This window comes from Palaemon carinicauda, unplaced genomic scaffold (genome assembly GCF_036898095.1).
Source record: "Palaemon carinicauda isolate YSFRI2023 unplaced genomic scaffold, ASM3689809v2 scaffold206, whole genome shotgun sequence".
Lineage (NCBI taxonomy): Eukaryota > Metazoa > Arthropoda > Malacostraca > Decapoda > Palaemonidae > Palaemon > Palaemon carinicauda.
The window spans coordinates 132,822-159,517 of NW_027169657.1; the positions used below are offsets into that span (position 1 = coordinate 132,822).

A 26,696-nucleotide genomic window follows, 5' to 3' on the forward strand; every position below is an offset into this window, starting at 1 on the left:
TTAGTCAACGTGTCCATCGATCCCGTAGTGCCTTCAAAAACACGTCAGGTTTATGAGTGCCAGTCCCAGTGAAAAATGGATAATGAAGGCACCTTTTACCGTTGACACTCCTACAATCCCCTTTACCAAAAATCACTCCTGAAAACTAAGATTACACACCCAAATCTTCTCTTGTGCCTATGGAAAATATTGGTTGAAGATTCATTGATAAGTTTACCTGTTTAGTAACACTAGGCCCAATATTAATACTACTATCAGGCCTATTAAAACTGTTAGGAGGCTGATCCTACATTATAAACCATTTGGCAACAAGCCATATCATGATACAACAGTTTATTAGCCTCAGCAGATGTTAACTGTTTATTTAAAACCTGTGAGCCTGGTGCTAAAGGCATTATAAGGTAAGCCATATTAATGAGGGGACAAAACGGTTCCTCACTAGCACCTGCATCATCATGAGGGATATGAGAACCTGTTCTTCTATCTCGGAATCCAGGAGTCTGTATAAATATGAATCCCGGTAAAGGGAGGGTCACGCAATAGAACTATCTTGAGCAGAGATAATTTGAGGGTTGAGAGGAGGCACTAAATTGTGCAGTGTAGTGTTAGAACCTTAACAAATTAGTACGCTAGAACCACTAGGCAAACCAGCAGGAGTTAGCTTAGGGTTTGCAGTAAAGTAGGATATTCAAGAAGAACTGCTACTTCCACAAGAAATAATATCCTTTTCAGATTGCAAAAACACAGATAATTTTCCCATAAAGCATGAAAACTGAGCTTTCCCATCACTGCTAACTTCCGAAGGTCCGAGTTATCATAAATAGTAACATTCTCCCCACTATCCAATTCCACTAAACTGAATTTTTTTTAATGAGGCGCATTCGCATGGACTCGCAGTGGTGCCCTTTTAGCTCGGAAAAGTTTCTTGCTATCTGATTGGTTAGAATTATCCTGTCCAACCAATCAGCGATCAGGAGACTCTTCCGAACAAAAATGGCACCCCTGCGAGTCGATGCAAATCTTCCTCACTAAAAAGAATGGACTATAGTCTAGTCTTTTCTGGACTCTCCCCTGATTTGAAATCTACTTCACTTTTACATTTTGAATTCAAACACACCTGTTTAGACAAAAGCTTGACATAATTTTCCATTAAATTGTTTGGTACATCAAGCAATCCTGAACATCTATTGCTTGCATCACAAGTTTGTTCCCGACATGTGACACAACTGGAGTGAGAATCTTTCCCACTAGCAATAACCTATTAGAACAAAGCACAATTGTATTTCAACAACAAAAGAAGACAAAACTAACCTAACGCTGTACTCAACCACACCTCGATCTGAAAAAGAAGAGCGTCGACGGCGCATCAGACCATAATGAGCTCATCGTAAACAACTGAAGACTGGACCACGCTTCTTGCCAAACAGTGACACTTGGCAATAAGCAGTGAGGGAAAACAGGCTATTTTTTAAAGACTGACGTTGACGCAGTAGTAACTTTTTAAGGATAAAGCGACATGAACATTAGGAGTTTCATAGATATATCTGCTTTCTAAGTATGGTGGTGTACTTTAAACAGAAACAATAAGTTTACAAGAATTGTTAGACAACTTTTGGTTATTAAAGACTAATATATATAAAGGATAACAATTAAGAATATATATACAACTTCATAGAGGATAATTACATTATGGCACATATTCTAGGTTATCGTCAATATACTTTAGAAAATCACACAATAAATTATGATAAAAATTCATTTTATTAGTAAAATATACTATATAATATGTCTGATCTAGTATGAAATATGACTCCTAAGACGTGACAACTTCATTTGCCCCTTCAAAATCCATACCGACTCCGCTCATTCCCTCGACATCCACTTCCGACTCGGTAGCATTAAGCATGTTTAGCGTAACGTCTCGTCCGCCGATCATACTAGTGGAGCTGCCGCTCCCTCCAGGTGTCGACGCAGCACTTTGCTGAGCCTGCAAAGCAGCGGCTGTCTGGGGAGGAATTCCTGCATCTTCAAAGGCCTTCTTTTTTAATGCCGTTCGAATCTGCGTACTGGGAAGAGAGAGTAAAGCTCGCTAAGTTTACTAACGTACAGCTAGTTTGAAACTGTTACAATAACCCTAAACTTTTGGAAGTACATAATGAAACTAATATACGACTAAACCAAAGAGATAAAAGACTAGCCATGATCCTACACAAACCAATAAGTCTCAATACTACTAACGTACTGATAGTTTGAAAATGTTACAATATACCTCAACTTTTGGAAGTACATACTGAAACTTAATTAATTATACAACTTGACCAAAGAGATAAAAAACCTATTAACAGATATAACAATTTTTTCTAAAATCATCAAAACATATCCAAAAGTATTGAGTTAATATACCTAAACGAATCAAGTTAATACAGTTACCCGGAGACATACACATTTAATTAAAACAAGAGCCAATGACTGCAAACGTCTGTGAGAAAGTTAGTCATTGCCAAGAGGAATAAAGAATAGCAACAATCAGACATATAATAACAAAGATCCTCTTCATATTTAAATGACTAAAGATAACTTTTAATAATCAAAGAAATCACGTCAACTAGGTTTCAACTGTTAGGGACAATGAACTTACACCGTACGGGATTTTATCCTTTGGCTGATGACATTAAGATCATCACCAAATCTTCTCACAGACGAACGCAGCATTTCTATCTCTTCGTCAGTCCATTTGGTGCTGAAGAAAAGAAAATCTGTTAACTTCTCTTTACCCCAAACTAGAGGCGGCTTTGCACGGTCGAACAATTCATCGAACGTGGTTCGACGGACAAGAGTTTGAAGTGATGTTCGAATGTGTGAACAAGGTATTTGGTTGTCTAACACGTTTGTCGAACAGTTCGAAGAGAGTCTCTTCTAGCCTGACTTTTGTGGGCGGGGCTTCATTCTCCACAAACGAACGTTATGCATTTGTGACTGTCTCCGCTTCTTCGAACAGTTTGACATGCGGGTCCGGCAACCGGGTTCAATGAACCGCTCGACCGTGTAAGCCCCACTTAATACTACTCCAAAGAATAGCTATATGAAATCTATAAGAACTATAATACTGTACCTTTCTCACTATAAGGTATTTCAAGGTCCATCCATATACCAAGGCACTTCCCCCAATTTTGGGGGGTAGCTGACATCAAACAAATGAAACAAACAAGGGGACCTCTCTTCTCTACGTTCCTCCCAGCCTGACTAGGGACTCAATCAAGTTTGGCTGAACCCCTACAGTTACTACCTCCGCGGTCATCTAAGGCGACCGGAGGAAGCAGCAGGGCCTACCGGAACTGCGTCACAATCGCTCGCCATTCATTCCTATTTCTATCACGCTCTCTTGCCTCTCTCACATCTATCCTCCTATCACCAGGAGCTTCCTTCACTCCATCCATCCACCCAAACCTTGGCCTTCCTCTGTACTTCTCCCATCAACTCTTGCATTCATCACCTTCTTTAGCAGACAGCCATTTTCCATTCTCTCAACATGGCCAAACCACCTCAACACATTCATATCCACTCTAGCTGCTAACTTATTTCTTACACCCGTTCTCACCCTCACCACTTCGTTCCTAACCCTATCAAGGTAATCCTTCAATAAGATTTTATTCATGGCTGGTTTCTATTTTCAGGATACCCGAGTATTAAATATCGACATAGATTCTAGCCATTAACAAGATTAGGACACCAAACCTGGTAAATAACAGGAAACAACATTGAAATAACAATAAGAGAGAATGATTTACAGATTGTATGGCAAGCCTATTTACTTTGGACATTAATAATCTCTTTGGTTCATGCTTTGGAGTCTTGCAAAGTTTCCAAATATACTACAGAAGGTACTCCGCTTACAACTTAATAGGTTGCAAGGGGTTGTTTGTAAGTCAAAATGTTTGTGAGTCAAATTATTTTACATTTTGGCCTAGGGTAAGCCTAGTCTGAATCCCATGCCTAAGATTTCCTTCTACATAGGTTAATAAATAATGGGTTTCATATGAAATAGTATCTTTGTTATTTTCCAGTGGATTTGTGGTTGTATCTCCAAAGTTTATTTGTCGGATGTTTGTAAGGTAGGGACCTTCAGTAATATTCAAGTGGTACTAAGTGGAAGTATGGCGTACCAGGTGAAAATGAGAGTGGTGAGAGACTGGTAGACATGTGTGTTGAACAAGAGATGGTAATAAGTGCTAGCTTTAAAAAGAAAGATAAAAATAAGTATACATGGGTAAGAGTGGCAAATGGAATAATAAAAAGGGCATTAATGGATTATGTGTTGATAACTAAAAGAATGTTTGGAAGATTGAAAGACGTGCACGTGTTTAGGGGTATGGCTAACGGTATGTCTGATCATTTTTTGGTGGAAGGAAAATTAGTTGTAGCAAAAGAGTGGGGGAATAGAGTAGGTGGATGTAAAAGGGAGGTAGTGAGGATTGAAGAGCTAATAAAACCAGGGGTAAAAAGTAAATATCAGGAAAGGTTGAAAATGGCATATGACGAGGTGAGAGTAAGAGAAACTGGTAATTTAGAGGAGGAGTGGAAGTTAGTAAAAGAAAATTTTTGTTGGGATTGCAAGTGATGTATGTGGCAAGAAGGTTGTTGGAGGCAGCATGAGGAAGGGCAGTGAATGGTGGAATGAAGGAGTGAAGGTAAAAGTGGAAGAGAAAAAGAGGGCTTTTGAAGAATGGCTGCAGAGTAATAGTATAGAGAAGTATGAAAAATATAGAGAGAAAAATGTGGAAGTAAAGCGCAAGGTACGTGAGGCAAAGAGGGCAGCTGACCTGAGGTGGGGTCAGGGATTGGGTCAGTCATATGAAGAGAATAAGAAGAAGTTTTGGAAAGAAGTGAAGAGAGTAAGGAAGGCTGGCGCAAGAATTGAAGAGACAGTGAAAGATGGAAATGGAAGGTTGTTAAAAGGAGAGGAGGCAAGGAAAAGGAGGGCGGAATATTTTGAAAGTTTGCTGAATGTTGAGGATAATAGGGAGGCAGATATAATTGCTGTTCCAGGTGTTGAGGTGCCAGTGATGGGAGATGAGAATGAGAGAGAGATTACAATAGATGAAGTGAGGAGAGCACTAGATGAAACGAGAGTAGGAAAAGCATCTGGTATGGATGGTGTGAAAGCTGAGATGTTGAAGGAAGGGGGTGTGACTGTATTTGAATGGTTGGTGAGATTGTTTAATATGTGTTTTGTATTGTCAATGGTACCAGTAGATTGGGTTTGTGCATGTATTGTACCACTATATAAGGGTAAGGGAGATGTGCATGAGTGTTGTAATTCAAGAGGTATTGGTTTGTTGAGGGTAGTTGGAAAAGTGTATGGTAGAGTATTGATTAATAGGATTAAGGATAAAACAGAGAATGCAATCTTGGAAGTACAGGGTGGTTTTAGAAGAGGTAAGGGTTGTATGAATCAGATTTTTACAGTTAGGCAGATATGCGAGAAATATTCAGCAAAAGGTAAGGAGGTGTATGTTGCGTTTATGGATCTGGAGAAAGCATATGATAGAGTTGATAGGGAAGCAATGAGGAATGTGATGAGGTTATATGGAGTTGGTGGAAGGTTGTTGCAAGCAGTGAAAAGTTTCTACAAAGGTAGTAAAGCATGTGTTAGAATAGGAAATGAAGTGAGTGATTGGTTTCCGGTGAGAGTGGGGCTGAGACAGGGATGTGTGATGTCGCCGTGGTTGTTTAACTTGTATGTTGATGGAGTGGTGAGAGAGGTGAATGCTCGAGTGCTTGGACGAGGATTAAAACTGGTAGGCAAGAATGACCATGAATGGGAGGTAAATCAGTTGTTGTTTGCGGATGATACTGTACTGGTAGCAGACACAAAAGAGAAGCTTGACCGACTAGTGACAGAATTTGGAAAGGTGTGTGAGAGAAGGAAGTTGAGAGTTAATGTGGGTAAGAGTAAGGTTATGACATGTACGAGAAGGGAAGGTGGTGCAAGGTTGAATGTCATGTTGAATGGAGAGTTACTTGAGGAGGTGGATCAGTTTAAGTACTTGGGGTCTATTGTTGCAGCAAATGGTGGAGTGGAAGCAGATGTACGTCAAAGAGTGAATGAAGGTTGCAAAGTGTTGGGGGCAGTTAAGGGAGTAGTAAAAAATAGAGGGTTGGGCATGAATGTAAAGAGAGTTCTATATGAGAAAGTGATTGTAACAACTGTGATGTATGGATCGGAGTTGTGGGGAATGAAAGTGATGGAGAGACAGAAATTAAATGTGTTTGAGATGAAGTGTCTAAGGAGTATGGCTGGTGTATCTCGAGTAGATAGGGAGAGGAGAGAACGGGTGTAAGAAATGAGTTAGCGGCTAGAGTGGATATGAATGTGTTGAGGTGGTTTGGCCATGTTGAGAGAATGGAAAATGGTTGTCTGCTAAAGAAGGTGATGAATGCAAGAGTTGATGGGAGAAGTACAAGAGGAAGGCCAAGGTTTGGGTGGAGGGATGGTGTGAAGAAAGCTCTGGGTGATAGGAGGATAGATGTGAGAGAGGCAAGAGAGCGTGCTAGAAATAGGAATGAATGGCGAGCGATTGTGACGCAATTCCAGTAGGCCCTGCTGCTTCCTCCGGTGCCTTAGATGACCGCGGAGGTAGCAGCAGTAGGGGAGTCAGCATTATGAAGCTTCATCTGTGATGGAAATGTGGGAGGTTGGGCTGTGGCACTCTAGCAGTACCAGCTGAACTCGGTTGAGTCCCTGATTAGGCTGAAGGAACATAGAGAGTAGAGGTCCCCTTTTTGTTTTTGTTTTGTTTCATTGTTGGTGTCGGCTACCCCCCAAAATTGGGGGAAGTGCCTTGGTATATGGATGGAAGGACTAAGTGGACTTATAGTACTGTACTACTATAAAAAGATCATATAAAATTTAATGTCTAAATATAAGAGATATTGACCCTAAACTACAGCGAGATGTTGAACACATGCAGCCTTTGTTAAACCTTACTTATATATATCAAAGCATGTTCAAGAAATTATGAGAGAAATAAGTGGTTATAGATTAAAGACTCTCGTGCAAATACTGTACAATGCCAAAGCAAAATGTTACCCTTCAAGAGTGAGATTACTGTACAGTATCGTATTTTACACGATCAGTATTACCAACTGCTTTTATGTTATAGACAGGCACTTACCCAGCAGGTGACTGCTCTGCTGTTGGATGAAGCTGCATGGTTAATTCGGCTAATTTGTTGAAAGCCGTGCCTGCAGCTAAGAAGATTTCACCAACCTAGTTCAACAGAAATAAAAAACATATTATAATTTTGCATAATTATTAATAATAGCACATACAAAATACTGTGTGATTAATGTATAGCTGTCATTTCAGATTAGTGTAGTAAGTTTGTTTTGGGTTTCCTCTTTGCAAAAAAAAAAACTTGGTTTCTAGCTGGGATTTTCCCAGGATTTTTAAATATAAAGGTGGCTAGGCGACACAAAAACATAGTATAACTTTACCAGTGCACCCTTCAAATATCAAGAAGTTCAATGAGTAAGATCACAGATTCCTAAGTAAGTTCAAGTAGGAAGGAGGAAAGCCATCATGATTAAGGACACAGCACCTTAGGCTAGACTGACAGCAATAGTTTACTGGTAAGTATTTTGTAAAATCATAGTATAATACAATATCCCTAAAGAAGAAAAATGTTATTTTTATAATAAAATAAATTTTTGAATATACTTACCCGGTGATTATATAAGCTGCAGCTCTGCTGCTCGACAGAAAACTCTACGTTCAAAATCCGCCAGCGATCGCTAAGCAGGTAGGGGGTGTACATCAACAGCGCCATCTGTCGTGCAGGTACTCAGTACTCAATGTAAACACAGAACTCAATTTTCTCCTCGGTCCACTGGGTCTCTATTGGGGAGGAAGGGAGGGTCCTTTAATATATAATCACCGGGTAAGTATATTCAAAAATTTATTTTATTATAAAAATAACATTTTTCAATATTAAACTTAGCCGGTGATTATATAAGCTGATTCACACCCAGGGGGGTGGGTAGAGACCAGCAATAATTGTTTACATTATTATGAGCTAAGGATTTTTTATTTCATTTTAGCAGTTATTCAAAATAACAAACATAAAATAAATAAGTACCTGGTAAGGAAGTCGACTTGAACAATTACTCTGCCTTTTTAAGTACGTCTTCCTTACGGAGCCTCGCGATCCTCTTAGGATGCTGAGCGACCCCTAGGAGCTGAAGTATCAAGGGTTGCAACCCATACAACAGGACCTCATCAAAACCTCTAATCTAGGCGCTTCTCAAGAAATGACTTTGACCACCCGCCAAATCAAGTAGGATGCGAAAGGCTTCTTAGCCTTCCGGACAACCCAAAAACAATAATAAAACATTTCAAGAGAAAGATTAAAAAGGTTATGGAATTACACTGACTTGCTTTTCCAATAGGTTGCGTCGATTATACTTTGCAGAGATCTATTTTGTTTAAAGGCTACGGAAGTTGCGACAGCTCTAACTTCGTGTGTCCTTACCTTCAGCAAAGCTTGGTCTTCCTCATTCAGATGGGAATGAGCTTCTCGTATTAACAGTCTGATAAAAAAGGATAAAGCATTCTTTGACATAGGCAAAGATGGTTTCTTAACTGAACACCATAAAGCTTCAGACGGGCCTCGTAAAGGTTTAGTTCGTTTTAAATAGAACTTAAGAGCTCTTACAGGGCATAAGACTCTTTCTAGTTCATTTCCAACCATACGATAAGTTTGGAATATCGAACGATATTGGCCAAGGCCGAGAAGGCAGCTCGTTTTTGGCTAGAAAACCAAGTTGTAGAACATGTAGCCGTTTCGGATGAGAATCCGATGTTCTTGCTGAAGGCATGAATCTCACTGACTCTTTTAGCTGTGGCTAAGCATACCAGGAAAAGAGTCTTTAAGGTGAGATCTTTCAGGGAGGCTGATTGTAGCGGTTCGAACCTGTCTGACATAAGGAATCTTGGTACCACGTCTAAATTCCAACCAGGTGTAACCCAACGACGCTCCTTCGTGGTCTCAAAAGACTTAAGGAGGTCCTGTAGATCTTTATTGTTGAAAAGATCTAAGCCTCTGTGACGGAAGACTGATGCCAACATGCTTCTGTAACCCTTGATAGTGGGAGCTGAAAGAGATCGTTCTTTCCTCAGATATAAGAGGAAGTCAGCTATTTGAGTTACAGAGGTACTGGTCGAGGATACGGATACTGACTTGCACCAGTTTCGGAAGATTTCCCACTTCGATTGGTAGACTCTAAGGGTGGATGTTCTCCTTGCTCTAGCAATCGCTCTGGCTGCCTCCTTCGAAAAGCCTCTAGCTCTCGAGAGTCTTTCGATAGTCTGAAGGCAGTCAGACGAAGAGCGTGGAGGCCTTGGTGTACCTTCTTTACGTGTGGCTGACGTAGAAGGTCCACCCTTAGGGGAAGTGTTCTGGGAACGTCTACTAGTCATCGAAGTACCTCGGTGAACCATTCTCTCGCGGGCCAGAGGGAAGCAACTAGCGTCAACCTTGTCCCTTCGTGAGAGGCGAACTTCTGCAGTACCTTGTAGACAATCTTGAACGGAGGGAATGCATATAGATCTAGATGTGACCAATCTAGGAGAAAGGCATCTATATGAACTACTGCTGGGTCCAGGATTGGTGAGCAAAATATTGGGAGCCTCTTGGTCATCGAGGTTGCGAAGAGATCTATGGTTGGCTGGCCCCAGGTGGCCCAAAGTCTCTTGCATACATCCTTGTGGAGGGTCCATTCTGTTGGAATTATTTGTCCCTTCCGACTGAGACAATCTGCCATGACATTCAAGTTGCCTTGGATGAACCTCGTTACTAGTGATATGTCTAGACCTCTTGACCAGGTGAGGAGGTCCCTTGCGATCTCCTACAACGTCAGAGAGTAGGTCCCTCCTTGCTTGGAGATGTACGCCAAAGCCGTGGTGTTGTCCGAGTTCACCTCCACCACTTTGCCTTGAAGGAGAGACCTGAAGCTTTTCCAGGCCAGACGTACTGCCAGTAGCTCCTTGCAGTTGAAATGCATTGTCCTTTGACTCGAGTTCCATATTCCCGAGCATTCCCGACCGTCTAATGTCGCACCCCAGCCTACGTCCGATGCGTCCGAGAAGAGAACGTGGTTGGGAGTCTGAACAATCAGGGGAAGACCCTCTCTTAGGTTGATATAGTCCTTTCACCAAGTCAGACAAGACTTTATCTTTTCGGAAACCGGGATCGAGACCGCTTCTAGCGTCTTGTCCTTTTTCCAGTGAAAAGCTAGATGGTATAGAAGAGGACGGAGGTGTAGTCTTCCTAGTGACACATATTGATCCACGGATGACAGCGTCCCTCCCAGACTCATCCACAGCCTGACTGAGCAGCGTTCCTTCTTCAGCATCTTCTGGATGGATAGCAGGGCTGGGGGCTGATCGTCTTGTTCAGCAACGTCCTCATCAGATGGTTCCTCATCCGAAACTGATGAGGAAACGGCAACGGAGTGGGCAACGTCTGACTCGCTGAATCCGGTCGCACTGGTGGATGCGTGACGGAGCCGGACGCAATATCATGGAACTGCTGCACAGTCTGTGAACTGTCAACAACCATGGGTGCGCGAGGAAGCACAGCGTCAACCCGAAACTGTCTAGACCGTCTGGGTTGTGCAGTCAACACCCTACCGGGTTGCTGAGGTTGACGCACTGCGTCACAACAAGTCACCTCTGCTGGTTGTTGAACGTCCTGAACGTCAACAACCACCTCCGAGCGTCGCTTAACGTCAACGTGCGGCTGGCAACCCACACTGGGTCGCATCGGTGGAGGAACCACCTCAACTGGCAGACGCGAGTAGGTTACCTCAGCGTCAACAGGGCGCACAACCGACCGGTTGGAAGGTTGTTGGCCAGAAGGTTCTTCTCCGCATTTAAGTCCTCTATCAAGGACGCAAGCTTGGACTGCATGTCTTGCAGCAAAGACCACTTAGGGTCTATAGGAGCAGGTGCGGCAACAGACGGTGTGACTGCCTGATGAACCGACCGGTTGGAAGGTTGTCGGCCAGAAGGTTCTTCTCCGCATTTAAGTCCTCTATCAAGGACGCAAGCTTGGACTGCATGTCTTGCAGCAAAGCCCATTTAGGGTCTACGGGTGTGGCAACAGACGGGGTTAGCGACTGAGGCGGAACCGTTTACCATCCCTGAAAGCCTTGTTATGCGTGACATAATAGTACAGCAAAACTTCAAAGGCTCGACAAAATCTGAGAAGTTGACCTGTAAACAACTTGGAGCGTCTCCTGGCTAGGCGCCAGGGAGAGTCTACCAGAATTGAGAAGTCTATCTGGGCAGAGGCATGAACTCCCAAGTCGAGAACTTCTCTCGTGTCATATCAGACTCTCGCTCTATAAACCAGTTTAAAAGAAGGGAAATCAAAGGCTGTATCCCCAAACTCCTCCTGGTGAAAAAACCAGTCGCCTAGCCAACGTACCGCTCTCTAGGAGAGCGAGAGAGCACTAGCTTAAAAACAACGGCTTCGAAGTAGCTAGGCCTAGTGTAAGTTCTGACGTTAAGGCGAACGAGGAGCAGCAGTTACAAGATCCGGACAAAGATCCTTAAAAAAAATCATCATGATTTAATTAAAGTCCATAGGAGGCTAAGCAGCTTAAGGCTCCTCTCCATCTGACAGAGTCCTCAAGGGAATATCAGTAGGAGGGAGAACAGCAACTTCCTCATCTACAGGAACCTTGTCCGATAAAAGCTGAGTCTCTCACTGGTGCATTAGCAGCGGACCAGAACGCAACGTCATGTAACTGCTTGACAGTCTGTGAACTGTCAACAACTGAACTGTCAACCACAACAGGTGCGTGAGGACGTACAGCGTTCACTCGAGACTGCTTTGACTGTCTAGACTGAGCAGTCAAAACAACTCTAGAATGCGGAGGTTGACGCACCGCGTCAAAACAAAACAACTTAGACTGTTGTTGTACCTCGCGAACGTCAACGGAAGGTTCCGTGCATCGCTGAACGTCAACATGCGGCTGGCAGGGTACCCTGGAACGCATGGGTGGCGGGACTCTCTCAGCTGGAGTGCGGCAGAAGGTCGCCTCAGCGTCCACAGGACGCACAACCGTGGTTGGTTGTAGGCTAGAGGTTGGTGCAGTGTCAACCTTCTCCGCACGAAAGTCCTGCATCAATGACGTTAACTGAGGCTGCATGGTCTGCAGCAAAGACCACTTAGGGTCTACAAGAGCAGGTGCAGCAACAGACGGTGTGACTGCCTGATGCGGTACCGCTTTGCCTCTCTTAGGAGGTGAGCAGTCTCGGAAGACTGCAGCGAGTCTGAACTGACCCAGTGGCTACAACTGGGCCGTTGGACTTGCGCGGAAGGGACCGACTTGCGCTTAATAAGCCGCGAGACCTTGGTCCATGGTTTCTTACGAGAAACCTCTTCCGCAGACGAGGAATAAATGGGCTCTCTCGTCTTTGTGTGGGTGGGGCGATCTTGGGTAGATACGCCCGAAACCACAGAGGGAAACGTCTGTTCGTTGATCAGGGCCTCTCGAACCCATAAGTCGTTCGACATTACTTCTCCCCTGGGCTTGGGAGCTTGCAAGAGGTCCCGGACTAGGTGAACGACAGGCACGAACAGACGAACCCTCGGACGCAACACTGTAACACTTTGCGCATATCACTTTATCACTTCGATTTTGTGTTTTGCACTTATTTCACTGAAATCGAAACTTTTACTGATTTCTGCCTGAAACACGCAATTCTACCCTTCATAAAAAGGTAGTAATTGCGAAATCAGTCGTATAATGCATCTCATTAATACCAGCAAAAAACAGAAAACATATATTAAGATAAAAAATTCAGTGGCTGGGAAAGAGACTAAACACTAGTTCATATAAACTACGTTTTCAATCTCTCACCGCACATAGCCTGGGGACGAGAATAAAAACCTAAAAACGTTTTATCCTTCCTCCCCGTACAGAGACTAGGGACGAGAGTAACACGAGAACAACGTTACCCGCTTGAACGGAACGTTTTCTCTCCTCTCTCTCCCTCCGTCTCTATCTCTCTCTCTCTCTTTCTCTCTTGATTTCGCACCTAAGAGAAGAGCCCAATTATATTTCGTCAAAAAAAACATGTTATTTGACTAAAGGAAAAAACTGAAAGGTTTTTCAAATAAAAAGTTCCTTTAAATTAGAATTTAAAACATTTAAGTTAAGAAAGAATGAACAAAACGTTAAAATCGATTTACTCTTACTGCAAAGTGAAACCGTGATACACTCTCTCTCTATCGTAACGATAGAGCGCATGTTGAACGTCCTGAACGTCAACAACTGCGTAGCATAAAAACTAAACGTTAGTTCATCTTTGAAAACAGTACGAAGACTATCAAAGAAATTCTTTCATAAAATATTACAATTAAAAAGTTTTAAATTCTTTAAAAGCTAATTACGATATAAAGGGCTCAACGTTGATTAACTTCGGTTCCAAGTTAGGACCGCCTACTATCAGGAAAGGTCGCATATAAACAAAACATTAAAATTTCTTTTTATATGTTTATAATGAATGGAAAGTTAATCGAAGAGGCCTAATAAAGGCGGAGAGGTATAAAAAATATAGATCTATAACGTGATAAGATAATTACTAAAAACCTAAACACACTTCCGTCTAAGGGAAGGGTCGGCCATTTAAAAGTGAAAGAAAGTCCATACTCTCTTTGTCACCATAATTAAATCTATCCAAAACGAGTTCAAGTTTTGAGATGAAGATAAAACACCTGCATAGCGAAAGCTCAAAACTAGAATAGTGTACTTCACCAAATACTTGTGAAAACAAATCCAGTTAGCAACAGCGAATTAGTAGGTCTTGCCGGTAGCCCGACAGAGAGAAAATTGAGTTCTGTGTTTACATTGAGTACTGAGTACCTGCACGACAGATGGCGCTGTTGATGTACACCCCCTACCTGCTTAGCAATCGCTGGCGGATTTTGAACGTAGAGTTTTCTGTCGAGCAGCAGAGCTGCAGCTTATATAATCACCGGCTAAGTTTAATATTGAAAATAATGTGTTCATGGTAAATCTAAGCATACTCAGAACAATTCTGATGAAAACATTTGACAAAAATATGATATTTTAATTATAAAATAAATTTTTGAATATACTTACCCGGTGAATATATAATAGCTGCAACTCTGTTGCTCGACAGACACATACAGTAAAAACTCGCCAGCGATCGCTATACAGGTTGCGGGTGTGCCCACCAGCGCCAACTGTCGGCCAGATACCACTCTCGATGTAAACAAAGACTCAATTTCTTCTCATCCCACTGCGTCTCTATTGGGGAGGAAGGGAGGGTCGTTTAATTTATATATTCACCGGGTAAGTATATTCAAAAATTTATTTTATAATTAAAATATCATTTTTAAATATTTAACTTAGCCGGTGAATATATAATAGCTGATTCACACCCAAGGAGGTGGGTAGAGACCAGAGTTAAAAATGTTTACATCGTATAAGCTAAGAGTTTTTTATTTCATTTTGACAGTTATCAATATAACAAAACCAAAATAAATAGGTACCTGGTAAGGAAGTCGACTTAGACGATTACTCTGCCTTGTAAGTACGTCTTCCTTACGGAGCCCAGCGATCCTCTTAGGATGCTGACAGACTCCCAGGAGCTGAAGTATCAAGGGCTGCAACCCATACAACAGGACCTCATCAAACCCCTAATCTGGGCGCTCTCAAGAAATGACTTTGACCACCCGCCAAATCAACCAGGATGCGAAAGGCTTCTTAGCCTTCCGGACAACCCATAAAAACAACATTAAAACATTTCAAGAGACAGATTAAAAGGATATGGAATTAGGGAATTGTAGTGGTTGAGCCCTCACCCACTACTGCACTCGCTGCTACGAATGGTCCCAGTGTGTAGCAGTTCTCGTAAAGAGACTGGACATCTTTCAAGTAAAATGACGCGAACACTGACTTGCTTCTCCAATAGGTTGCGTCCATGATACTTTGCAGAGATCTATTTTGCTTAAAGGCCACGGAAGTTGCTACAGCTCTAACCTCGTGCGTCTTAACCTTAAGCAAAGATCGGTCTTCCTCACTCAAGTGTGAATGAGCTTCTCGTATTAACAATCTGATAAAATATGACAAAGCATTCTTTGACATAAGGCAAGGATGGTTTCTTAACCGAACACCATAACGCTTCAGATTGGCCTCGTAAAGGTTTAGTACGAGCTAAGTAGAACTTAAGAGCTCTAACAGGGCATAAGACTCTTTCTAGTTCATTGCCTACGATCTCCGATAAGCTAGGAATATCGAAAGATTTAGGCCAAGGACGAGAAGGTAGCTTATTTTTGGCTAGGAAACCAAGTTGCAGAGAACAAGTAGCTTTTTCTGACGAAAACCCGATGTTCTTGCTGAAGGCATGAAGCTCACTGACTCTTTTAGCCGAGGCTAAGCATACCAGGAAAAGAGTCTTAAGAGTGAGATCTTTCAGGGAGGCTGACTGTAAAGGCTCAAACCTGTCTGACATGAGGAATCTTAGGACCACGTCTAAATTCCACCCAGGAGTAGCCAAACGACGCTCCTTAGTGGTCTCGAAAGACTTAAGGAGGTCTTGCAGATCTTTATTGTTGGAAAGATCTAAGCCTCTATGCCGGAAGACCGAGGCCAACATGCTTCTGTAGCCCTTGATAGTGGGAGCTGAAAGGGATCGTCCTTTTCTCAGGTATAAGAGAAAATCAGCTATTTGGGCTACAGAGGTACTGGTCGAGGATACGGAAACTGACTTGCACCAGTCTCGGAAGACTTCCCACTTCGATTGGTAGACTCTAATGGTAGACGCTCTCCTTGCTCTAGCAATCGCACTGGCTGCCTCCTTCGAAAAGCCTCTAGCTCTCGAGAGTCTTTCGATAGTCTGAAGGCAGTCAGACGAAGAGCGTGGAGGCTTTGGTGTACCTTCTTTACGTGTGGCTGACGTAGAAGGTCTACTCTTAGAGGAAGACTTCTGGGAACGTCTACTAACCATCGAAGTACCTCGGTGAACCATTCTCTCGCGGGCCAGAGGGGAGCAACTAACGTCAACCTTGTCCCTTCGTGAGAGGCGAATTTCTGCAGTACCTTGTTGACAATCTTGAATGGTGGGAATGCGTAAAGATCCAGATGTGACCAATCTAGGAGGAAGGCATCTATATGTATTGCTGCTGGGTCCGGGACTGGAGAGCAATAGATTGGAAGCCTCTTGGTCAGCGAGGTTGCAAAGAGATCTATGGTGGGTTGACCCCAAGTCGCCCAAAGTCTCTTGCACACATCCTTGTGGAGGGTCCATTCGGTTGGAATTACTTGACCTTTCCGACTGAGACAATCTGCTAGGGCGTTCAAGTCGCCCTGGATGAACCTCGTTACTAGGGAGATGCCTCGATCTTTTGACCAGATGAGCAGGTCCCTTGCGATCTCGTACAACGTCAGTGAGTGGGTACCTCCCTGTTTGGAAATGTACGCCAAGGCCGTGGTGTTGTCCGAGTTTACTTCCACCACTTTGCCTCGAAGGAGATTCTCGAAGCTTATCAAGGCCAGATGAACCGCCAAAAGCTCCTTGCTGTTGATATGCATGCTCCTCTGACTCGAGTTCCACAGACCTGAGCATTCCCAACCGTCCAGCGTCGCGCCCCAGCCCAAGTCCGATGCGTCCGAGAAGAGAACGTGGTTAGGTATCTGAACTGCCAGGGGAAGACCCTCTCGTAGGTTGATATTGTCCTTCCACCAAGTCAGACAAGACTTTATCTTTTCGGAAATCGGGATCGAGACCGCCTCTAGCGTCTTGTCCTTTTTCCAGTGAAAAGCCAGATGGAATTGAAGAGGACGGAGGTGTAGCCTTCCTAGCGAGACATATTGCTCCAGGGATGACAGCGTCCCTACCAGACTCATCCACAGCCTGACTGAGCAGCGTTCTTTCTTCAGCATCTTCTGGATGGAGAGCAGGACTTGATCTATTCTGGGGGCCGACGGAAAAGCCCGAAACACTTGACTGTGAATCTCCATCCCTAAATACAGAATAGTTTGGGATGGGACCAGCTGTGACTTTTCCAAATTGACTAGGAGTCCCAATTCCTTGGTCAGATTTAGAGTCCAATTGAGATCCTTCAGACAGCGACGACTGGAAGAGGCTCTGAGAAGCCAGTCGTCCAAATAAAGGGAGGCTCGGATGTCCGATAAGTGGAGGAATTTTGCCACATTCCTCATAAGCCTCGTAAACACGAGAGGAGCTGTGCTTAGGCCAAAGCACAGGGCCCGAAACTGGTACACCACATCTTCGAAGACGAATCTCAGAAAGGGTTGGGAGTCTGGGTGAATGGGGATGTGGAAGTAGGCGTCCCTTAGGTCTAGAGAGACCATCCAGTCTTCCTTTCTGACCGCTGCTAGGACTGACTTTGTGGTCTCCATGGTAAACTTCGTCTTTGTGACAAAGACATTCAGAGCACTGACGTCTAGCACCGGTCTCCAACCTCCTGTCTTCTTTGATACTAGGAAGAGACGGTTGTAAAACCCCGGTGATTGAAGGTCCGAGACTTTGACCACCGCTCCCTTCTCTAGCAAAAGAGACACTTCCAGTTTCAGGGCTTGTCTCTTTTCTTCCTCTCTGTACCTGGGAGAGAGATCGATGGGGGATGTCGCTAGAGGGGGTTTGCGTACAAAAGGGATTTTGTACCCCTCTCTGAGCAACCTCACAGATTGTTGATCTGCGCCTCTCTTCTCCCAGGCTTGCCAGAAGTTCTTGAGTCTGGCACCTACTGCTGTCTGAAGTTGCGGGCAGTCAGACTCTGCCCTTAGAGGACTTGGATCCTTTTCTCTTCCCTCTCTTCCCTTCGGCACGAGCACCTCCCCTGCTGGAGGCTCTGCCACGAAAGGGCGGGATAAACCGAGACGCTGGAGTGTCCATCCTAGGTCTAGCAGACAATGCCGGCAAAGGGGGAGCTTTGCGAGCCGAGGACGCAACTAGATCGTGGGTGTCCTTCTGCACTAAAGACAAGGCAATTTCCTTAACCAAGACTTCAGGAAACAGGCACTTGGACAAGGGCGCAAAGAGTAGCTCAGATCTTTGGCATGGCGTCACTCCAGCAGACAGGAAAGAACATAGAGACTCTCGTTTCTTCAGGACTCCGGACGTGAATGAAGCGGCAAGTTCGTTGGACCCATCACGGACGGCCTTGTCCATGCAGGATATAATGAGTAAGGAAACATCCTTATCAGCAGAAGAGATTTTCCTACTCAGGGCTCCTAAACACCAGTCTAGGAAGTTAAAGACTTCGAACGCCCTAAATATACCTTTAAGAAGGTGGTCCAGGTCCGAGGGTGACCAACAAATCTTCGAGCGTCTCATGGCAAGGCGGCGGGGAGAGTCTACAAGACTTGAGAAGTCGCCCTGGGCAGAGGCAGGAACTCCCAAGCCGAGAACTTCTCCCGTGGCATACCAGACGCTCGATCTAGACGAGAGTTTAGATGGGGGGAAGGCAAATGCTGTCTTCCCTAAATTCCTCTTGGTCTCTAACCAATCGCCTAACAGCCGTAAAGCTCTCTTGGATGAGCGAGAGAGAACGAGTTTAGTAAAGGCAGGCATGGTAGTAGGAACGCCTAAGACAAACTCTGACGGCGGCGAACGAGGAGCCACAGAAATAAAGTGGTCAGGGAACAACTCCTTAAACACAGCCATGACTTTTCTAAAGTCCAAGGATGGTTGAACTGCTTTAGGCTCATCAAGTTCTGAAGGTTGATCCTCAGGATGTGGTTCAGCAACGTCCTCATCTGACAGTTCCTCATCCGATAACTGATGAGAAAATGGCAAAGGTGTGGGCAACGTTTGACTCGCCGAGTCCGGTCGCACTGGTGCATACGTGACGGAGCCGGACGCAGCGTCATGGAACTGCTGAACAGTCTGGGAACTGTCAACAACCACAGGTGCGCGAGGACGCACAGCGTCCACCCGAGACTGTTTAGACCGTCTGGGTTGTGCAGTCAACACCATACCGGGTTGCGGAGGTTGACGCACCGCGTCAAAACAAGTCACCTCTGATGGTTGATGAACGTCCTGAACGTCACCAACCACATCCGTGCGTTGCCTAACGTCAACGTGCGGCTGGAAATCCACACTGGGTCGCATCGGTGGAGGTACTACCCCAACTGGTTGACGCGAGAAAGCTACCTCAACGTCAACAGGACGCACAACAGACCGCTTGGATGGTTGTTGGCCAGTAGGTTCAGCGGCAACCTTCTCCGCATTGTAGTCCTCCATCAAGGACGCAAGCTTGGACCGCATGTCCTGCAGTAACACCCATTTAGGGTCTACGGAAGCAGGTGCGGTAACAGACGGGGTGAGCGACTGAGACGGCACAACTTTGCCTCTCTTAGGCGGCGAGCAGTCATCAGATGACGGCAACGGGTCCGAACTGTCCCAGTGGCTACAACCGGGACGTTGGACTTGTCCTGAAGGGACCGACTTACGCTTTAAAGGTCTGGAGACCTTGGTCCAAGGTTTCTTACGAGAAACACCTTCGGACGACGAGGTAAAAATGGGCTCTCTCGTCTTACGTTGGTAGGGGCGATCTTGGAGAGATACGCCTGATACCATAGAGGGAACGTCTGTTCGCTGATCAAGGCCTCTCGAACCCATGAGTCGTACGACATTGCCTCTCCCCTGGGCTTGGGAGCTTGCAAGAGGTCCCGGACTAGGAGGACAACAGGCACGAACAGACGAACCCTCGAGCGCAACACTGTTCACAACACTTTGCGTAACACTAGGCACTTTGACACTATCCTTCGTGGCACTTTGGCACTTGAGTTCCTTAACGTCCGCCATGAGTTGATTTCGGTCACTTGCTAAAGACTCAACTCTCTCCCCCAAGGCATGAATAGCACGCATCATGTCTGCCATCGACGGTTCCTGAGAGCTAGGAGGGCGGTTAGGAACAACCACTACAGGGGAAGGATTAGGTTCAGGGGCATGTGGAGAGGAAAAATCTACCGACCTAGAAGAACTTCTCCTTACCCTATCTCTCTCTAGTCTGCGTGTATATTTCTCAAATTCGATAAAATCGAATTCCGAAAGGCCCACGCATTCCTCACACCGATCTTCCAATTGACAGGTTTTACCCCGACAATTGGAACAAACAGTGTGAGGGTCGAGAGAAGCCTTCGGAAGACGCCTATGACAGTCCCTAGCATTACATTTTCTGAACTTGGGAACTTGTGAAGGGTCAGCCATTTTGAATTAGTCAAGGGAAAATTCCAAAAAACGATCTAAGTCATCAACAATTAATCCGATCCAAAAAAGAGTTCAAGGATTTATTTGAAGAAAAAACACCTGTACTGCGAAAGCTCAAACCAAATTAAAGTATTTCACCAAATATGATGGGAAAAACTCTAGGTTCAACAGCGAGTAAAGTACGTCTTGTCGACACGTCGACAGAGAAGAAATTGAGTCTTTGTTTACATCGAGAGTGGTATCTGGCCGACAGTTGGCGCTGGTGGGCACACCCGCAACCTGTATAGCGATCGCTGGCGAGTTTTTACTGTATGTGTCTGTCGAGCAACAGAGTTGCAGCTATTATATATTCACCGGCTAAGTTAAATATTTAAAACTATAATTTCAAAATTACAGACATTTTAAAATTCTAGTACTTACAACTGAAAAAATATATTTAAAAGCGAACCAAACACAAGGTTGCACTTTAACCTAAAGTTCCTAAACTAACCTAATCAACAACTCTTATCCTTACCTACCGGAGGCTATGCCACACTGCAACCCCCTTTACAGATTCACGTCCTTAGCTTACCCTAAGACAAGTCGCAACCTTGTGTTTACATCTAGGTTATTAGTAGCTGCTGACTATAGGTTATGGGATTCAAAACAGTGGGTTTGAAGAGATCTAAAAAAACTACATAATTTCCAGTGTATGAACATATAAAGAACCATGCTATAATAAAAACAAATAGTTCGCTAAAATCCAGTGCTTTGTAATGCGCCAGGGTAGTGTGTAGGTGGTTGGGTCACCGATGTTTTGTCCCCTAAAATACTCAACACCTCGGCTAATGCGCAACACACACCACTTGCCCGAGCATAGGAGCAATAATGCAATATTCAATTGCACCGCAGCGAGCCCCGGTTGAGCGATGACCAATAACTGAATAATTAGCACTGGTTCGTTAACAAACACTCTTGTAGATACAAAAAAAGGAGGCTTTGTATTTGTATATCAGCAGCCACTTCCTCACACGTGCATAATAAATGGACACCAACTTATATTAACTTCCCCCCAACCTTTTCTACAAGCCCTATTTTCGGGAGGGAGGGTGCTAACGGCCCCTGCCACCCCCCTACACTACCATAGTCTTAGCTAGTCGTTATCATACACAGGTGACTGCTTTCATACACACACATCCCAAAAAAAATATGGGTGACAACGGACACGGATAGGAAGGATTCTCGTTTTCTATGCAAACAGCATACCTAAGACACTTGCAAAAAGAAATGATTTGGGGTGTATGTATGATAGCGGCCATCTGTATGTATTATTATGTCTAACTTAAAATAAGGGGGGTCTCAAGGGGGCGTTAGCCCCCCCGTTAGGTAAGTAGGTAAGGACACGGCTTGTAGGTTAGGTTAGGGGGGAAAGTTTAGGTTAGTTGATGCCCATTTTCAATGAATGTGAGGAACTGGCCGTTGATATACAAAGGCTCCAAAATGGACATTAACTAACCTAAATTTTCCCCCCTAACCTAATCTACAAGCAGTGTCCTTAACTACATACCTAATGGGGGGGATAACGTTCCCCTCCGACCCCCATGGATTAAACTATTTACTGGTCCGGTGTGACGGTCTGAATGATCCCCCGGTCTCAGAATTCTCCTTGATAATCTGCGCATGTGCGAACATTACCGTTTGCCAGTGCATATGAGGTTGTTTTATTTTCCTGTAATTTTAGCGTGCGCAGCTCAACATTACCGCTTGCCAGTACATACGAGCTTGATGTTATATTTTCATGCAAGCGAAGCGAGCTAATGGCGGAAAAGAACCATTATACGAAGTGAGCTAATGGCGGAAAAGAACCATTATACTAAGTGAGCTAATGGTGGAAAAGAACCATTATACGAAGTGAGCTAATGGCGGAAAAGAACCATTATACAATGTCAAGGAGAATTCTGAGACCGGGAGATCGTTCAGACCGTCACACTGGCCAGTGCTGCGGTTGAGCACCACAGTGTGGGGGGGGGGGTAGACTTGCCCGGCTGCCATTCTGGTGAGACTGGAACTGAAACCCGCACCTTTAACAAAATTGCATACCCTGGCCTGGTGGCCATTGCCTGGACCTCCTTGGTCCTACATTGGGTGAAGAGGGGGCTTGGGCACTGATTATATGTATATATGGTCAGTCTCTAGGGCATTTTCCTGCTTGATACGGTAATATTGCTGTCCCTTGCCTCTGCCATTCATGAGTAGCCTTTAAACCTTTAAACCAGTGAGACCATGCCGTTTAACATGATAGCAAATCGTAGCCTAGTAGCCTGCTGATTACCAGATTAGCCTAAAATACTGTCTTAGACAAATTAGACATAGGAAAAGATGTGATAAAATGGGAAAAGATGTAATAAAATTGCCTGATTTAAGACGTAATACCAAAGAGGTTACATTTTCATGGGCTATTCTCAACCCACGCTATAACTAAGCCTATGCTAAGCCTAGCCAAACAAGCTAGCCTATTCTAAAATGGATAAATTTTAACCAATTAACACACACAAGCTTACCTTACTAGCAGAATTCATGGTTAAACATATATAAATTCTTAAAATTTAAAAAATCACGTCACGTTCAAATACGAAATCGGCGTCAGTTGATAAATATAATCCGAAGCAGGGTTGCCAGATTAGCCCAGATATGGGGACTTATCCCTACATTTAGGAATTTATCCTTAGATTTTGGGATTTTGGATGACTAGTAACGATATTCTGTACATATATCTATGAAGAAGAAACAAAGATGAGTAAACCTCTATATTGTTGCAATTAGTTTATTTACAATTACATGAAGTACAGTGAGTAATTTCTGTATTAGAAGAAAATATATTTCTGGAAATGGGGATTTCTGGATGGTTTTGGGGATTTTTTATCAAGAGTTTTAGGGATTTTTACACTAACCCATCTGGCAACACTGATCCGAAGTGGTAATGTTTGTATAGGAGAAAGTAGTCGATAACCAAAACAATGTCTGCTGCACTACTCATGCCAGGACAATGGCAACCAATTTAAAATATGTCTATACCAAAGACAATTCATTTCCATAAAAGTCTATCTCACTTGAAATTATACAATAAATATCAATAAATCTGTCATAGTATAACAAAGGCAATAAATATGAAGCATATTTAACCCTAGATTGGTACACAAGTGCCATATTTTGGAGTACTATTTTGGTTTTCTAGATTTCTTCGACTGTGGTCACGTGGTGTCCACATAAATGGCTGAGTGGCAACATTTAATGTTAAATTTTGTTAATGAATATGCCGGCAGTGTAGGCTTAGGGATACCTACATCCTCTTTCTACATGTTATACAAATCTGGTACAGTATTAGGGTATACATATGGCACATGTCATGTTTTACATTACAATTAATGAAAACAGAAAGTGAGAGTCAATGCAATAATGTTTGTTACATGAATGACATGGACAAAGTTTTTAGTTTCATTATTATTATTATTATTATTATTATTATTATTTGCTAAGCTACAACCTTAGTTAGAAAAGCAGGATGCTATAAGCCCAGTGGCTCCAACAGGGAAAGCAGCTCAGTGAGGAAAGGAAAAATGGAAAATCTTAAGAGTAATATTATGATAAATATTTCCTATATAAACTATAAAAACTTTAGCAAAGCAGGAGGAAGAGAAATTAGATAGAATAGTGTGCCTGAGTGTACCCTCAAGCAAGAAAACACTAACCCATGAATGGAAGGCCATGGTACAGAGGCTATGGCACCACCCAAGACTAGGGAAAAATGGTTTGGTTTTGGAGTATCCTTCTCCTAGAAGAGCTGCTTGCCATAGCTAAAGAGTCTCTCCTACCCTTACCAAGAGGAATGTGGCCACTGAACAATTACAGTGCAGTAGTTAATCCCTTGAGCAAAGAAGAATTGTTTGCTAGTGAGGTGTATGGGGACAGAGGAGTATATATAAAGATTAGTCCAGACTATTCGGTGTGTATATAGGCAAAGGGAAATGAACCTTAACCAAAGAGAAGGATCCAATGTAGTACTGTCTGGCCAGTCAAAAGACCCCATAACTCTCTAACGGTAGTATCTCAACGGTGGTATCCTGCGATTCGTGAGAAATAGGAAAGCAATTCATGTCCTTGTAGATAGTGGTGACAGCCATGAAACGTACAAACCACTACACAGAAGAGAAGTTTTTCTTTTTTTCATTTTGTATCAGTAGGACTCTACGAACCTTATTTTTGTAGTAAAGTCATTTTATGTAGAAGTAGAACAAGTTTACACCCTTTTTCCTTATTTTTTTCGTATTGTGATCCCATTTGGATACAGGTCGACCTAGATTGTCATAGGATTGGAGTCTTAGTTTACCAAATCACCCTTTTCCCCTTATACCAAGCACCATGTGTTTTGTAGGCCTACAGTCCAGGGTTGGGTGGCCCAGTGTGACATTGAGTGATATATGTAATTTATTTCTATTGTGTGATTTTTTTCTTTTCTAAGTTCCTCAGATATAACTCTCAGGACCACATGATCTCATCACTTAAAAGTTTTATAGAATAGTTTAGAGTTGTCTTAATTTTTTTTTTGTACTAGGCCTACATTAAGTTTTTATCAGCAGGACTCTGGATCAGCCTTATTTTTACAGTAAAGTACCTTTATGTGGTATTAAAACAAGTTTAATTTTTTTTTCACATTGTGATTCCTTTGGATATAGGTTAACCTAGATTGTCATAGGATAGCAGGCCCACGATGTAAAATCTGATAAAAAAAGAAGAATCTCTCTCTCTCTCTCTCTCTCTCTCTCTCTCTCTCTCTCTCTCTCTCTCTCTCTCTCTCTCTCTCTCTCTCTCTCTCTCTCTCTCTCTCATATTAAAACTATTAATAGAAATAATGCGACGAATTTAGATGTTAATTACATGTTAGCAACAAAGTTCATTTGCAAATGGGACTTTAACCTGAAGATGGGTGATCCGGGAATGGTATCAACGGGTTAACAAAATCAGAAACGAATATTTATAGAACATTTGTATTTGTTTTCGCAAGGAAAACAATCCAGTGAGGAAAGGAAATAAGGAATAAATAAAATATAAGAGTTAATAAAAGAGTTATTTTGATATACGGTAGTAGCAATAACTAGGACATCGTTAAATCATTTTAATTTGAAAAAAGAAAAAAATGTAGTTTGAATGACTTCGAGTGCACCCACTATCTCCCAAGGTGTTATCCTATCTGATTTCAAGGTAGAATGGGATAAAAAGTAAAGATTGAGAATCTCATTATTAATTTATGTATGGTACGGGTAAAATAGGCTTAATTATAATAATAAGAATAACCTTAGAAGCTTTGTACCTATCTATAAGGCGATAGAGGTGCCCGCAAACTTATTTTGCGGGGTGAGCAATTAGGAATCAGGAACCCATGTACCGAAAAAAAATAATAGGTTAAAAAGGTTGAACAGTTTACCCTTTTGTTCTGAAAAGTTGCTCTCAACCAAAAATAGTAAAAGATAAAATATAATAACTTTAAAATATAATGAAATAAATTTCTAAAGCAAACTGTGTTGATACGGGAATAGTTACAGATGGTTTCAAACTATTGGAACCTAGATATATGTCTACTGTTGGCTCTAGGAGTCTAGAGCCCTTAAAGATGCGGCCCCGAGACTATACAATAAGCTCCCACGAGACATCCGAATGATTGAAGATATTAAGACTTTCAATACTAAAGACTTTCTTATTCTGAGAGTCCTTTGACAGAGACGATTTAACAGTAAATGTGTAATACGTGATATGAAATGTTGAATACTCTGAACGAAAAAGATAAAACGACAGTGGAAGTTCTGTAGAGAAAATGGTTCCCCTGCTGTATAGGACCGGAAAAACAGAGAATATTTTTCATAGTATATAACATAGACCATCAGGAACAATAATTAATTATTATTTCATTGAGGAGTGTTGTATAATCTTAGATTTTTTTTACATAATATGAACCAAAGTTTGTATCTCTGAGGACTTCATTTTATAGATAGAGAATAGGAAAATCTTAATGCAATTACGTTTCATGAATTGTTTGAAACATATCATTTAGATAATAATAACTTTTCAACTACTTTAGATCTTATTTTTAGTGATAAGATAAACAATAATGTATCATATTTCTATCTAGAAGAGAGAGAGAGAGAGAGAGAGAGAGAGAGAGAGAGAGAGAGAGAGAGAGAGAGAGATTTGCTGTGTATTCAACAATGAAGTGACTCAGAATATGAAATCCTTATTGATATTCCATATAATCAGAATAATTTAGGATTAATATGTTCTGTCTGCATTGACTGAATTGATATTATTATCATTAGTCAATGAGGGAAAATATGGTATATATTAAATCTAATATATAAGAAAATAATCATATAATAGATAAAAGAGATAA

At 42.7% G+C, this 26,696-nt stretch overlaps 1 protein-coding gene across 1 annotated transcript; it reads right to left on the minus strand.

The window, feature by feature from the left end:
* Window positions 1-1,742: 1,742 nt before the first annotated feature.
* Window positions 1,743-22,935, minus strand: LOC137635973 (chromatin complexes subunit BAP18-like). Its single transcript, XM_068368430.1, has 4 exons — window positions 22,816-22,935; window positions 7,176-7,270; window positions 2,639-2,740; window positions 1,743-2,066 (listed from the first exon to the last, which is right to left on the minus strand). The coding sequence occupies exons 1-4, from the start codon at window positions 22,831-22,833 to the stop codon at window positions 1,814-1,816; spliced, it is 468 nt and encodes a 155-aa protein (XP_068224531.1). The 5' UTR covers window positions 22,834-22,935; the 3' UTR covers window positions 1,743-1,813.
* Window positions 22,936-26,696: the final 3,761 nt, after the last annotated feature.